Source organism: Vigna unguiculata, chromosome 3 (genome assembly GCF_037176805.1).
Source record: "Vigna unguiculata cultivar grain cowpea cultivar isolate G323 ecotype 2 chromosome 3, ASM3717680v1, whole genome shotgun sequence".
NCBI lineage: Eukaryota > Viridiplantae > Streptophyta > Magnoliopsida > Fabales > Fabaceae > Vigna > Vigna unguiculata.
Window position 1 is genome coordinate 4,341,894 of NC_140794.1, and position 14,521 is coordinate 4,356,414.

The following is a 14,521-nucleotide window of genomic DNA, read 5'->3' on the forward strand; positions in this document are numbered from 1 at the left end:
ATGAAAAATATTATTTTTATCATAAACCGCGTTTAAAACGTTAAATAAATTTAATGATATTTGGTTGTGAGGACTAAATTTATATATTTATAAAGTTAAGAAACTAAATTTAAAAAAAAATTCGAAAAAAACTAATTTCATTTTTTAGTAAAGGTTAAAAAATTAAAAAGATATTTAACTCTAATTTTAAAAATATATAAAAGTATACAAACTTGTAGATGATAATTTTAATCTGATCTACAAGTAAATTCATATTTTTAGTAATTTCCTTATTGTAAAAAGGAAAAATCACATAAAGTAATCTTATTATAATTAGTATGACTAAGTTTTTATTAAGTGTTTTTTTCGTTATAATAGTTTTGAAATAATCCTTGTTGTTTCAATTTTTTATTAATAATTTCTGATTAAGAGTATTTGGCATCTTGCATTACGTTGATTTTATTTTAAAAAATCAAATTCATTAATAAAAATTATATATATTAAAAGTTAATTTAAGTCATTTTGGAGGGAGAGAAAAAAAAAACGAAGGGTCGGTTAAAGCTAAATTGAAGAGAGTGATATCATTGAATTTTGGTGTCTAAATGGTTGTGTGAGATGGACTTGGCATCAAACCTCAAAGAAAATTGCAAATCCTTCTCCTCCAATTCATCACCTTCATCTTATTCTTCTTCTTCAATCTTCTTTAGCATTGTTTCTTCAAGGCAAATCCACATTCTGTTTGTTGGTCCCTCAATGTTCAAATCTGTCTCTCTCTGTTGCTGCTGAGAAGAACCCATGTCACTTTCCTTCTTCAAACTGTTCCTGCGAAACCCCGATGCCAAGAAACCTCTCACAACTACTTTCCCCTGTGACTTTTCAACCTTCACCTTCTTCTTCTGACCACAATTGATTTCCTTATAATAAACACTTACTTTCCTTCTTTTGGAGTTCCACCCTTTATCACCATCACTTCCCTTTTTCCATTCTTCAATCAAAAATCATTTCTTTGCTGCGTAAACAAAAATGGGTATGCGGAAATTGAGTCTTTTGGGGTTTCTTTGTGCCTATTCTTTCTTTACAATTGGTGCTGTGGAGCTGGGCAGGAACCAACCAACTGAAAGAATTTCAGGTTTTTTTTTTTTTTGCTGATTTTTGCATTTTAGTTTCTTCCTTTTGCTTGGCTTTACGTTGGTTGTGATCGATTAACTATGGTTATGTTTGATGTTGATTTTGACCGCATTGTATTGCGGTTCTCAGTGTTGTGTCTCTGGTTACTTTGAATAAGTTTGATTAAGATCTGCTTGTGATTGAGATTGATTAGGATATTTGTTGCATAAGTTGACGATTTTTTTTTTTGTGAAGTTATTTTTTCAACCATTAAGCATTGGCTCTTCAGCATTGAATGTGGATGGTTTTTCTAAAGATCCAAAAGTACCAAGCTCTTTAGTTAGATACTACAAATACTGGAATTTGACAGTTTTTTGTTTCAATGTTCAATGACTGCGATTGGGTTAATGATAATGAATAGCTGCTTAGGTTGCGTAACTTAAATGGTAATGCATGCCAAATGACGTCTTAGGATCATTAATGGGTTGTGCTTGATTTCAGAGAACACATAACAATTAATTAGGGTATGAGAGAAATGTTTTGATTGGTCTGCCCTGGAACTTGTTTACGCTAGAAGATTGTGGATTGGTAATTTTGTGTCTATTGGCTCTGTTATTTCTATAGATTGGCAATCTGGTTTACCCAAAGGCATAAAAACAATGTATTGTAAACACATTTTTAAGGTTTGTTTTTCAAAATCTCGAGGGCTTTCTTGCCGGCTTCTGAGCTTCAATTTTGATAGTGGAATGTTGTAATAGAAATTTCAACATTTACGTTGCCTTCCTCTTTTATCCCAAGAGTTAAAAGTAAATTGTCTTGTTTACCAACAGAAACTTGATTACAATTTAAATTGGAACTCTACAATTTGCAGAATACTCACTTTTTTTCTTTTATTTTGAGCCTTATAAAGCTAAAAAGGGGGGAATTGTTAGCCAAAATATGAACGCTACTCCCTGACAGAACACATGTCTAAATGTTATGAAGACATGAATATTAACTTGCCACAGTGATGTATAGATTTTGAAAAGATAGCATCAGGAACTAGCTGGAATGGTTGTTAAGTAAGACAAGATATATATAAAATTATGGTTTATCTTTTTTGACCCTTGGGATTTTAAGGTGTTTAATAAGCAGTTTTTTGTGCTATTTCTCAATGAATTACATTAAGCAATTATATTTCTGGAGATATACTGAAGTTATAAGCATGTTGTGGTTAAACCAACTGCAGGTAGTGCTGGTGATGTATTGGAAGATGATCCAGTGGGAAGGTTGAAGGTTTTTGTATATGAACTTCCAAGTAAGTATAATAAGAAAATTCTGCAAAAAGATCCGAGATGCCTCAACCATATGTTTGCTGCTGAAATCTTTATGCACCGGTTTCTCTTATCTAGCCCTGTCCGAACACTTAATCCGGAAGAGGCTGACTGGTTTTATACCCCTGTATACACCACTTGTGACTTGACACCAAATGGCCTCCCTTTACCCTTCAAGTCACCACGAATGATGAGAAGTGCCATACAACTTATTTCTTCAAACTGGCCCTATTGGAATCGCACAGAGGGAGCAGATCACTTCTTTGTGGTTCCTCACGACTTTGGGGCATGTTTTCATTACCAGGTACAAATTTAGTGTGACTTTTAATTTTCATTATTTATACCACTTGTATTATATATTTATATTAATTTGTACCAGGAAGAGAAGGCAATTGAAAGAGGGATTCTTCAACTGTTAAGGCGTGCTACATTGGTTCAAACATTTGGACAGAGGAATCATGTATGCTTGAAAGAGGGCTCAATTACCATTCCTCCATACGCTCCACCACAGAAAATGCACACCCACCTAATTCCTGATAAGACTCCCAGGTCCATTTTTGTATACTTCCGAGGACTCTTTTATGATGTTGGCAATGACCCTGAAGGTGGTTACTATGCAAGGTAGGCCTTATTACAAGTTTAAAGGAGAGGGTCTGAATCATAGATGCATAAGAAAGCTGATTTACACTTTTTTTTTACGAAAGATGCAATGACTAAGGACTTTGATTCATATAACTATTGTATTTTGTTTAACTATAAAAATCAGGTCAATCATATTAAGATCTATTCATTACCTAAAATTGGTTGTTTCTAAACAAAAACTTGAAAATCAAGTATGCATGTAGTTTGGTGCATCAGTGTATGCAATAACAAAAGAAGCTTCTATTGATCAAAGTGGCCATGTTCTGTAATCTTGCAGAGGTGCAAGAGCAGCAGTGTGGGAGAACTTTAAAAACAATCCTCTATTTGATGTCTCCACTGAGCATCCAACCACGTACTACGAGGACATGCAACGAGCTGTGTTTTGCCTATGCCCACTTGGATGGGCTCCTTGGAGCCCAAGATTGGTAGAGGCTGTGATATTTGGTTGCATACCTGTTATTATTGCAGATGACATTGTTCTGCCATTTGCTGATGCAATCCCATGGGAAGAGATAGGAGTGTTTGTTGCTGAGGAGGAGGTTCCAAAGTTGGATACCATACTCACATCTATCTCACCACAAGTCATATTGAGGAAGCAAATATTGCTTGCTAACCCTTCCATGAAGCAAGCAATGCTTTTCCCACAGCCTGCTCAACCTGGAGATGCCTTCCATCAAGTTTTAAATGGACTGGCAAGGAAACTGCCACATGACAACACTGTGTTCTTGAAATCAGGGGAGAAGATCTTGAATTGGACTGCTGGACCTGTGAGTGACCTTAAACCTTGGTAACAGTTATATTGCTTTTTCTGAGGCCATTATAGGATTCTTTATATTTCTTGCTCAATCCTCCCAAAGTGTTCATAGGGTTGGTAAATGAGATACCTTTTCTTTATTTTTGTTTTGTTTTGTAAATTTTGTTATCTTCATAGATAATTCATTAGGTCATGTAATCCATTTTGCAACATGATTGAAGTTTCTAGATTCTTGTTTTCTCCTATAATAGAAGTACATGTCTTATACTGCATGCTGGATTCGGTAAATTGGGTGGCACTGCAAATTAAATTGTGATGGCAATTAACTTCACTGTAATTCTTGCATGTATTATTGTTCAGAGACAGTCTGTTTGAAGGTAGATGGAATACTTAATTGATACTTTTACAGAGTGTTTAAGTCTTGGTTTTATGATATTTTCTTGTTAAATTGAGTTCAATTAGAAGCTAGAATTTATTGCATCTGTTGAGGTGGATTACTCTAATAAATCAACATACACAACCTTTTAAATTTTAGAGCTTGATCTGAGATTTTATCTTTTCTTTTTTATTCTTACATTAATGGCAACAAGGTTTAAACCCACTTAAATTATCCAAAGCTATTAGGCGAACCCTGATATTTATTAGAATTAAAAAAAAAAAGAGCTTCTATTTGTTTTGTCCATTAAAATCTTGAGATTGATGATATCAGTTTGAAATGAAGATTCAATTATACTAGCACATTGTTTGGTTAAGGTAAAAGTGAGGAAAAAAGAAAGGAAAGGACTTAAAAATTTTACATTTTCATATTTGGTTGGACGAGAGAGACTAACAAGTATTTAAAGATAAACATATTTTCTATTTTTAACACATAATCTTTTAGGCAGGTTATTTTTGTAATTTTAAGTTCATATTCTTTTTTTCTCTTTTTTTTTATACTATTGAACAATTTTTTTATTCATAGAAAAGGAAAGGACAAATTAAAATCACTAACAAATGGTTATAGAACCTATTTTATGAGCTAATAAGTACAAATTAAGTCTTTTGTGACAAGAATTCCACATCTTAAATTGTTTTGCTTATGAAGACTATTAACCTAATTACAAAGACTTATAAAAGATTTAAAGAGATTCATTTACAAGGTATGACCAATGAGGCCTTCGTCTTATGCCTTCACTAAAATTTAAGTTCGATGACATATATCAAACATTTAAATCCTTTTATTCTTAAAAATATAAATATTTTTAATTCTGATTATTATATATATGAAAATAGCTTACCTTTTTATTCACTGCTAACTTACAGCACGTATGTTTGTATTTCGTGAAAACTTCTTCAAATACAGTTTTAGGATAGAGAAATAAGACAAAAAAGAATAACTAATTCTTCCTAAACAAAAAATAAACTTTTGGGGAAATTATAGCTTCTACACGTTAACGTTAACTCATTTATGTAAAAAATAATTTAACTTTTTTCTTAATACTTTTCTTCATTTAAAGTGATTGTACAAAATTTTCTTCGATCAAATAAAGTGTGAAATAGTAATACCCAAAAAGAATCAAGTGTGGTTGAACAAGTAATCACCCAAAATGAGATAAATGTTGTCTATACGCATCTTTAAATAAAGAATAATGATATTTTGACTCACTCTTTTTGATTCACTTTTAATCCATTACTTCAATCATCTTTGAACTATTACATCACATCATTACAAAAAGTTAAAATAGATGATCTAAGGGTGATTAAAGTAGCGAGTTAAAAGTAAGTCAAAAAAAGTAAAGTAAAATATCATTATCCTTAAAGAAAATAGGTTGAATTTTTTCGCAAAATAATTTTATATTTTAAAAAAATTTCTAAATGAACCTAATGCTTCTTTACTTCTCCAAATGAGTTTATTCACTGTAGCAGTTGAAAATCCTAAGAAAGTTTAAAAGAAAATAAAAAAAATTGAAATTGAAATTAAAGAAAAATAAATTAAAATAATTAATAATTAAAAGGTTGATATCAAATTTAATTGGTTTAAAAAAAGAAAAAAGAAAAAATAATTTAAGGTCTAACAAACTTAGGTTTTGTAATATTGGTTTTATATAATTTAAAATTAGTTTTTTTATCATCATTATAATGGTTGGAAGAAAAAGTGAAAAATAAAATATATGAAAATTTTAAAATTTGGCAACATTATTATTATTAATCACTTATGGCCAAACTATGTGAATTCATATTTGAAGTACTATAATATCAAGATCCAAAACATATTACAAAAAATAATTACTAACATCTAGTTAAAGTTCTTAATAACAAAAACTCATACATGATTTAATGCAAATATAAAATGATGTTTACGAAGAATAAATTATCTATTACTGACAAACATACCCAACTTCTTCACCCAAGTGTGTAGGGTCAAAAATCATCTGTATATATCGAATTATTTGTACTTTCAATAATAAGTTATCTATTTTCTCTCATTTTACCATTAGTTATCAAATAAACTAAATTTCAACATTCAAAAGATTATCATCATAGCGATTACAAAAAAAAAATATTAAATTAATAAACTTGTACTTTTTAAACCACCTAAAGTAATATGTATTTTATTTGAATCACTATATTTGTTTTTTTAACTCAAAAGACTAAAATTATAATTATAATTTTTTCCAACAAATCTATAATTACAAATTTAATTCAAATTACGTTATAAATCAATATTACAAAACTAAAAGTTATTTTTTACTTTCTTCATTTTTCAAACTAATTAAAATATAATCTCAACATTTTAATAAACTATTTTAAATTAATTTATTTCTTATTTTATATAGTTTTTAGAACTTTCATCCGCTTTTATTTTTTAATCAGAAAATATTTTTCAGAATTCAATCCTTAAGTAACCAAATTTTGATAGTTTGTGCCATTGAAATAAAAAACCAATTAAAAATTTGGAGGGATCGAACTCATAGCTCTTAACAACTAAGAGACGTAGAAATAAAATGATATTTGTGCTCTTTGGGAAATTTCTTTTAAAAAGGTATATTGGGAAAAAAAAAAAATTCAAATATGTTTATGTGATAACTGAGTTTATTTTAATAATTTGATAAATGTTTTGGATTCCGTAGAGCCTTAACCATACCTGTTAATCAATTTAATAAGCACAAAATTTGATTGGTTGCAGCAGGTTTTGCACATCCCAATGAAAAATTAGCAATAACAAATTATGATCAAGTTGTTTTGAAGGCAAAAAAAACCAGCAAAAGAATCCAAATTTCAATGGCAATGGCTTCAACCATTGCTTTTCCAGTGCCAAGTTCAAGCTTTTTCACTCCCCAAACTTGGGTTCAGAGTAGACCCTTTAGGTTCCTTACTCCCATTTTTCTTTCTCAATAAAGCTGCATTTGCATGGTTGCACCACATTCACATTTTATCTGTCATCTTATTCTCATTTTCTTTCCCTTCCATTGTTGCATTTTCTACCCTCAGTTTGCACTGTCTAGGAGGAAAAATGGAACATAGCAATAACAGGGAAAAGATCAAAAGTACTATTCTTCACCATCTCTTCCAGAAGCAGAGACAGAGCCCTTATTATGACAATCTATGTCGCCCTGTTTCAGATTTGCTTCCATTTATTGCCAATGGGATCAGAGGTGTCACCACCAATCCAGCGGTGCTTCCCCTCTTTTGCATCACTTTCTATGTTATCTTCTCTAGTTTCTTTGTATATTGCTTTTAATTGCTGTACAATGTTCTCACATTGCAGATTTTTCAGAGAGCTATTTCATCCTCAAATGCCTACGATCAACAGTTGAGGTAGTTTTTTAACTTCATCTTGGATTCACAAGAGATTACTTCTTTGCAACAACAGATGAAGACCCTAGTTTTTTTTTTTTTTGCCCTTAGCTTCTTGTAATGAATCAGGATAGATTTTGAATACTGACTTTCGGTAATTAATTACTGTTTAACTCAATAATTAATATTCAGTTAACAATGGTCAGTTTATCCCTTAATCTGAGTTTGTAGGTGGTAAGTAGTTATACTAACTTTTCTCTGTTCAGAGGTAGAAGAGATCAAGAAAGGGAAACCATTACCAAATGCTACTTCATACTATATATATTATGAATAATAGATTTCTGGACTGAATACATTCATTTTTCACATTTTTAAACTAACATTACAGGATCTTAATTAACAAAAACAAGACCTGCGGTTTACCTTGATATCCAGAATATGCAACTGATGATATTTCTTTCTGGGTATGAATATAAAATATTTATTAATTTGATTTGCAATCAAGTAGGAAACTGGTAGGGGAAGGAAAAGACACAGAGAGTGTCTATTGGGAATTAGTAGTGAAAGACATACATGATACCTGCAAAATGTTGGAGCCAATTTACAATGATTCAGATGGTGTAGATGGATATGTATCTGTTGCAGTTTCCCCCAAACTAGCAAATGATACCAAGGGGACAATTGAAGAGGCAAAATGGCTTCACAAGATGATTGGGTGTTCAAATGTCTATATTAAAATTCCTGCAACTGATGAATCCATTCTTTCTATGAAGGAGGTTATTTCTCTGGGGATAAGTGTGAATGCCACTGTAAGTTTGTTAACTATGTGCTTTTTTCTGATGCCACAAATTTTGATCCTCAATAGCTGCAGCAATAATATCCTAAGACTTTGTCTTTGAAACAGCTCATATTTTGCCTCACTAGATATGAGGCAGTGATTGATGCTTACTTGGATGGCCTTGAGGCTTGTGGCAGAACTGATCTCTCCAAGGTTTCAAGTGCAGCAGCATTCTACATCAGTAGAGTGGATTCTGCACTTGACACAAAACTTCACCAAATTGGTACCTCTGAGGCTCTTCATCTCAAAGGAAAGGTGTGAACCAGTTTGTTTTTTTTGTAACTTTCAGACAGCTTCATTTGAGAAAATGTTTCATACTTTAGTTTTTGTTTTCACTTTTAATCTAAACATGTTCTTTATTTTCACCTTATTTCTGTTTTCGAAAGTTTGTATGAGATATACTTAACTCCTGAAAATGTTATAGGGTGCAATTGCTCAAGCAGTCTTAGCTTACCAACTTTATCAGAAAAAGTTTTCTGGTCCAAGATGGGAACACTTGGAGAAGAGAGGTGCCAAAAAGCAGAGGCTAATGTGGGCTTCGACAAATGTGAAAAACCCAGAATACCCTGACGCATTTTATGTTGATTCTCTTATTGGACCGGATACGGTGAGTAATACAAAAATTATCATACACTTTCACATATATGTGGTTCTAACACATTTCTATTTGACACTTGGTTGAGTTTTTTAACTTTGTAAAATAAGACTTCATCATTCATTTTTTTCTCTAAAATTGTATCCTATGCTTAAAAATTGTTTGTTTAGTGTCTACAAATACCATTTTATTTATTTTTAATGAATGCATAATATGGGCTGAATTTCATAAAGTTGATTATTTTCAATTGAGTCTTTATTATATTTTTCCTATTTAATATTTAATATTTTTATATATTTTAGTTGAAGTAATAAAAATTGATTGTAGCTTTTATTAACTACGATGTCCTTTTATAATAACTATAAAATTTCATACTTGTTAGTAAGTAGAGAAGAAAAAGAAAAAACAGATAAGAAAACAAAATGATAATCACACTATCTACTTAACGAAATTCAATTTAAAAATACAAAAACTTTGAGGACTCAAAAGATTAATTAAACCTAATATATTGAATCTCTTTCTAACCTTGTTGCCTTCTATTTTATGGTTCTACAGATTTCAACCATGCCAGAACAAGCTCTTAAAGCCTTCATGCACCATGGCATTCTTTCAAGAACCCTTGATGCAAAAGTATTAGAGGCTCAACATATTTACAGTGCAATTCAGAAGTTGGGGATTCAATGGCCTTCTGTTGGATCACAACTCCAACTTGAGGTGCTGGATTCCTTCACAAAAAGCTTTCATAATGTGCTTCAATGCATTCACAACAAAACACTTGGACAAGTCTAAGGAACAGTGCTTTCATGTTAATTAATTGTTTATGTTATGGCAGAAAATAATAGCATAGAGTAAAAAAACTATGTACCAATAAATATTTCCTATTTTACCTTTCAATTTTTGAACATTATTTAACGAAGAAAATAACTTATTATCAGTTTATGAGCAAAAAAAATATTTGGCACTTTTCTTTTTGTACTGTATGACCTATTAACATCTCTAGCCAGATTCTCGATCAGGCGGCCTAAGGATAAGTAGCCCAAGGCCGTTCGCTACAGGCGGATAATCCCGTGGATTGTTGATATGACAATTTCTTCAGAGTGATCACAACCCGAGCGGCCATAGCCCACTCGTGACATTGGAATTTTGTTATCGTAGCATAGATATGGTGGCTTCACCAGTACGCACGGTACTTCGGTCGAGATCGCTGCATCAAAACCAAATCTGCAAATTAAAGTATTACAAGTCAGTAATCAAGTTTAAAAAGCAATTGAGTCGTGATTAAGAAAACCTTAATCACAATGTCAAACACTATAAATAGGAACCTAAGGTAAGAACTTTTGCATCACATTTATTACAGCACTAATTATACTGACTCGAACGGGCTTGAATTGACTTAAGCATCGGAGTCTTATCAACAGGTACTCCAATCGTCTAGACAACCGAACTTGAAAGAAAGAAAGAAAGAAAGAAAGGAGATTGATCGTGAGAAACTGCAATGAGGAAGAGATAAAGATAAATTGAGTATTTTTAGGTAAGTGTTAGACTTAAAAAACACTTCTATTACATAGGATTGATGATGATGATGAGGCATAGAAACATTTAAGTGATCAAGTTTTAGAAGATCTATATTTTCAATAAAAAGAATGTCTACTGTAATTATTTTACTTCTTTTCAAGCTACTCGTGTATAATTTTTTGAAAATATTTTTTAACAAATATATGCTTATATAAATACATTTTTTTTACCCAATATTATACAAAAAAAAATAGAAATGTTTATTTTGGCAGAATTTAAAATAAGGAGATTGCCACGTTTGCACATCCCGTTCTTTCTTTCCACACGACCATTCTCTTTCTTTCTTCTCTTATCTTCTTTTTCTCTCTCTTTCTTTGGTTCTTTGTTTCTGTGATCCTCAACTCAACAACAGAGCAAAAATGGCATTGCAGGCACCAAGTCTTCACTGCGTCCCCACCGTGAATGGTGGCCTGCGAAGACCCTCCGTCAGCCCTTTTGCTCTCAAATCCTCCTTCTTCTCTGGTTCACTCAACCTTCATCTTCATCCCAATCACCGCCATCTCACTTCAGCACCACCCAGGATTTCCATGCGCGTCGCTTCCAAACAGGCCTATATCTGTCGCGATTGCGGGTCAACCTTCATTTTTTTTTCTTTCTTTTTCGCGTTTACAGGGAGAGATATACGATAATTTATATAAATTTTGTTGTTGCTGTTTTGATGATGCAATTTTATGGTATTGGTAATGCTATTGTTGTTGATTGATGCAGGTATATTTACAATGACAGAAATCCCTTTGAAAAGTTGCCGGATAACTACTTCTGCCCTGGTAATTGCTCCTTCCATTTTTTTTCTTCTTTCCCCTTACTAACAACTCACAACTGTATCTGACAAGAATTTTTGGATTAAAGTTAGGACAGTTTACAACAATTTTTGGGTACGTGTGGTGTACACAAGCTTATCACTTACTAGATAGAAAAAAATAATAATAATCACTTCTCTGTGAAAATTAATGATTTGGAGAAATTATATGAAAAATTTTAGATGAATTAATATACAAGACATTTTTTTTTCTGTATTTTAGGAGTAACATTTCTCTCTCTCTCTCTCTCTTTTTTCATTTGATTTGCTGTCTTGAGGCATGTTTTTTTGAATTGAAATTTCCGAGTATTTTCCAACTACAATCCATATATAACCTTATTCACAAGAACCATTTTATCTTGTTCATATTCTTTATTCATACGCGAGTTTTGTAAAAGAAATATTAAAAAAATAGTTCAAAGTTATAGTATATCATAATTCAATAAGATTTGATCATATTAATACATTCTTCTACTCATTAATATCATGTGGTGATAAAGTCATTTTTTTTTCTAAATTTTAAAAAATAGAGACAGTGCATCAAAATAAGTTCAATCTTGTTTTGCAATTGGAAACCAAGATTAAGCCCTTGATACCTCAATGAGTTAGCCTCTTTTGTAAATTGAAATGTTAGTGTTGTAGATTGATATTGGATGATAGAGAATCATGTTGAAATATTACCAAACATAATGTTAGGTAAATATTTATGTATTTCTTGTGTTGAGAAATTGACCCCATGTCTAAAATTGGTTTTGCAATGAAAAAACTCTTTTTTTATGGATAATTTTCTTCAAAGTTAACCATTTTGCAAAATCAATTTCATAAATGCTCGACTCACACACTTCTGAAGAGATAGAAAAATGTGTTTATGGAATGGTTAACGGCTAGCCAGCTCCTGGTAAAAATTAGTAGAAGCAGAAAAAAACGAGTGGAAAGAAGTTGGTAAAAGTACATTATGATTGCCATAAATAAATAGTGTTTTGCAGTTTGTGGTGCTCCAAAACGAAGATTTAAGCCCTATGCACCAGCTGTGAGTAAAGATGCCAATAGCACAGCTGTTAGAAAAGCACGAAAAGCTGATCTGCAGAAAGATGAAGCAATTGGGTAAGCCATAAATCTTTATCTGTTTCTATGTCTCTCATTATACCTCCCACCATTATTTTGGCATTAACATCATGCAATAAATTTTGCACAGGAAAGCACTTCCTATTGCAGTTGTGGTGGGAATTGCAGTGCTTGCTGGATTATATTTCTATCTGAATAGCCAATACTAGGCTGAATGAATGTTTCATTGCAGTTTATGCCTTCCTTTTCTGTTCTTCATTATGTCAGAATGACCATACAATAAATGATACAATTATTTTTACAGAGAAGAATGTTCATATTTATCAACCCTGGCGGGTCAACGATGCAATGCAATGTTGTTAATAGAGGGGAGAATTGATTTATTTACTTTGTGCCATTAACCTGATGAGAATCATTTTGCAAAATTTGTATTTTCAACAATGTCTACCAGAGTTTTCCAAGAAAATGGTGTCAAGCTTTTCTTCTCTAAGGAATCTCTCGAACACACAGTCAAACCCTCGTGCTTGTAGCCAACACGAGCTTCTTTACAGCTGAATTAAGAACCGTGGTCTCAAAACGTTTTCAAAATTATACAAGGATTTGCGAGAATTCTGAACAATAAACAGTAAAAATCCTGCAGTTAATGACCGTCATAACTTTTCAGGATTTTTAAACGAACTAAGCGTGTGTTTGGTATCGCGTTCAAAACGTTCGAATAGATTCTGAGAAGAAAAACGTGAAACTTTTAATGTCGAAGCATTGTTTGACAGAACTCAAACCACGAATTATATCACCGCGTAGATGAAAGACTACGCACTTGTCTTAGATGCAAACAATCACGGTTAAGATGCTCTAAAAATAATCGAAGACTGTCTAAATTATTTCAAGAAATTATTGTACGTGCTGCAATAGATAAAGTGCAAACACCATTCTCACTCACGATTACTTAGCATAAGCAGAATGTGGCATCTCTCTCATTAACATTCCATGAGAAAAACCAGCAGAAGCAGCATCTTCAGATTCTAAGACGAACGCATTCGTTTTTTCCGATGTCTCGTTCTTCATCTCATCAAAACAATACACAGGAGCTTGCCAATGTTCATCCTCAAGCACTGCACCTACCTCAAATGTCATCACATGAGAAACCATCCCTGCAACCACCATAACAATACCCACGCAACAATTACTAATCATATATAAATTAAAGACCAAAAAACATAAATAGATATTAACGAGAATAACGATATTACAGAAAAGTAGTAGCATGATTGGTCAGAGAAATTTCTAAGCAAACACTTCTAGGCCAAACAAATGAAAAATAATGAAATCAGTTTCTCCATTATCTAAATTAACTTGTTTACGAACTAATTTATACAAGTTATTTCCCGATCCTCCAAAAAATCTGATTTTTAATCCATCAATAAGCTAATTTGGTTTTTAATTGATGAAGAGAAAAGGTGTATAGTGACTAACCGTCGAAGAAGATCCACTTGACGGGTCTTCGGGTGAGGACATCCTCGTAGTAGGTGATGAAGTCGACTTTCTCCCAGACGTTGCAGAGGAAGTTGTCGACAGACTCTTGGCCGAGGTAGTTAGCGCCGTCGAGCCAGCTAGGGCGGAGAATGCCGACATCGAAGTGCATGATTTTGCAGGTTTTGTCGAAGGGTTGGAGCGTATAGTAAAAGGAGGTTCCATTGTCCCATTCGAGGTCGTAGGTGAGAACGCCCAGCTGGTTTTGAACGATGTTGAAGTTGCGGCCATTGGGCCAGTCGTACCATAAGTCCGTCTTCCGGAGATTGCCGCTTCGGTTTATGAACAGCACCGAGTGAAACTGCTGCGGCCAATCAGCTGGCACTGGAATTGAATCATTCGCTGTTGTGAATAACAAATGTTGAAGAAAGAGAATTAAGAACAACGCGTTAATGGCTTCCGTTGCAGAGGCCATTGCAAATGCAGGGAAAGCTGTGAAGGGAAAGAAGATAAGGAATGTGGTGTGACATTGACCGTTGTACAGTCAGCGAAAAAAGATAAAAAAAAAAGTTATAAATTGTAATCGTTTACCTGAATAATTGAACGA

The 14,521-nt window shown here is 32.7% G+C and overlaps 4 protein-coding genes across 5 annotated transcripts; 3 read left to right on the forward strand and 1 right to left on the reverse strand.

Annotated features, from left to right (window-relative positions):
• Positions 1 to 566: 566 nt before the first annotated feature.
• On the forward strand, positions 567 to 4,213 carry LOC114175287 (putative beta-1,4-xylosyltransferase IRX10L). The gene is made up of 4 exons (XM_028060067.2): positions 567 to 1,108; positions 2,315 to 2,703; positions 2,779 to 3,020; positions 3,319 to 4,213. The coding sequence occupies exons 1-4, from the start codon at positions 1,003 to 1,005 to the stop codon at positions 3,830 to 3,832; spliced, it is 1,251 nt and encodes a 416-aa protein (XP_027915868.1). The 5' UTR covers positions 567 to 1,002; the 3' UTR covers positions 3,833 to 4,213.
• A 2,719-nt stretch (positions 4,214 to 6,932) lies between these two features.
• On the forward strand, positions 6,933 to 9,970 carry LOC114178980 (uncharacterized). 2 transcript variants are annotated; one of them, XM_085670983.1, is made up of 7 exons: positions 6,933 to 7,142; positions 7,267 to 7,450; positions 7,544 to 7,593; positions 8,078 to 8,381; positions 8,477 to 8,665; positions 8,835 to 9,017; positions 9,561 to 9,970. In XM_085670983.1, exons 1-7 carry the CDS (start codon positions 7,057 to 7,059, stop codon positions 9,792 to 9,794), a joined length of 1,230 nt encoding a protein of 409 aa, XP_085527109.1. In that variant the 5' UTR covers positions 6,933 to 7,056; the 3' UTR covers positions 9,795 to 9,970. The 2 variants fall into 2 exon arrangements, with proteins under 2 accessions (XP_085527109.1, XP_027920952.1); XM_028065151.2 differs by having other exon boundaries at positions 6,936 to 7,142; positions 8,081 to 8,381; positions 9,561 to 9,969.
• Positions 9,971 to 10,826: 856 nt separating this feature from the next.
• Positions 10,827 to 12,827, forward strand: LOC114177809 (uncharacterized). Its single transcript, XM_028063358.2, has 4 exons — positions 10,827 to 11,151; positions 11,289 to 11,347; positions 12,366 to 12,483; positions 12,575 to 12,827. The coding sequence occupies exons 1-4, from the start codon at positions 10,940 to 10,942 to the stop codon at positions 12,651 to 12,653; spliced, it is 468 nt and encodes a 155-aa protein (XP_027919159.1). The 5' UTR covers positions 10,827 to 10,939; the 3' UTR covers positions 12,654 to 12,827.
• Positions 12,828 to 13,164: 337 nt separating this feature from the next.
• Positions 13,165 to 14,458, reverse strand: LOC114177807 (uncharacterized protein At4g14100-like). Its single transcript, XM_028063356.2, has 2 exons — positions 13,918 to 14,458; positions 13,165 to 13,595 (listed from the first exon to the last, which is right to left on the reverse strand). The coding sequence occupies exons 1-2, from the start codon at positions 14,387 to 14,389 to the stop codon at positions 13,387 to 13,389; spliced, it is 681 nt and encodes a 226-aa protein (XP_027919157.1). The 5' UTR covers positions 14,390 to 14,458; the 3' UTR covers positions 13,165 to 13,386.
• Between the last annotated feature and the right edge of the window lie 63 nt (positions 14,459 to 14,521).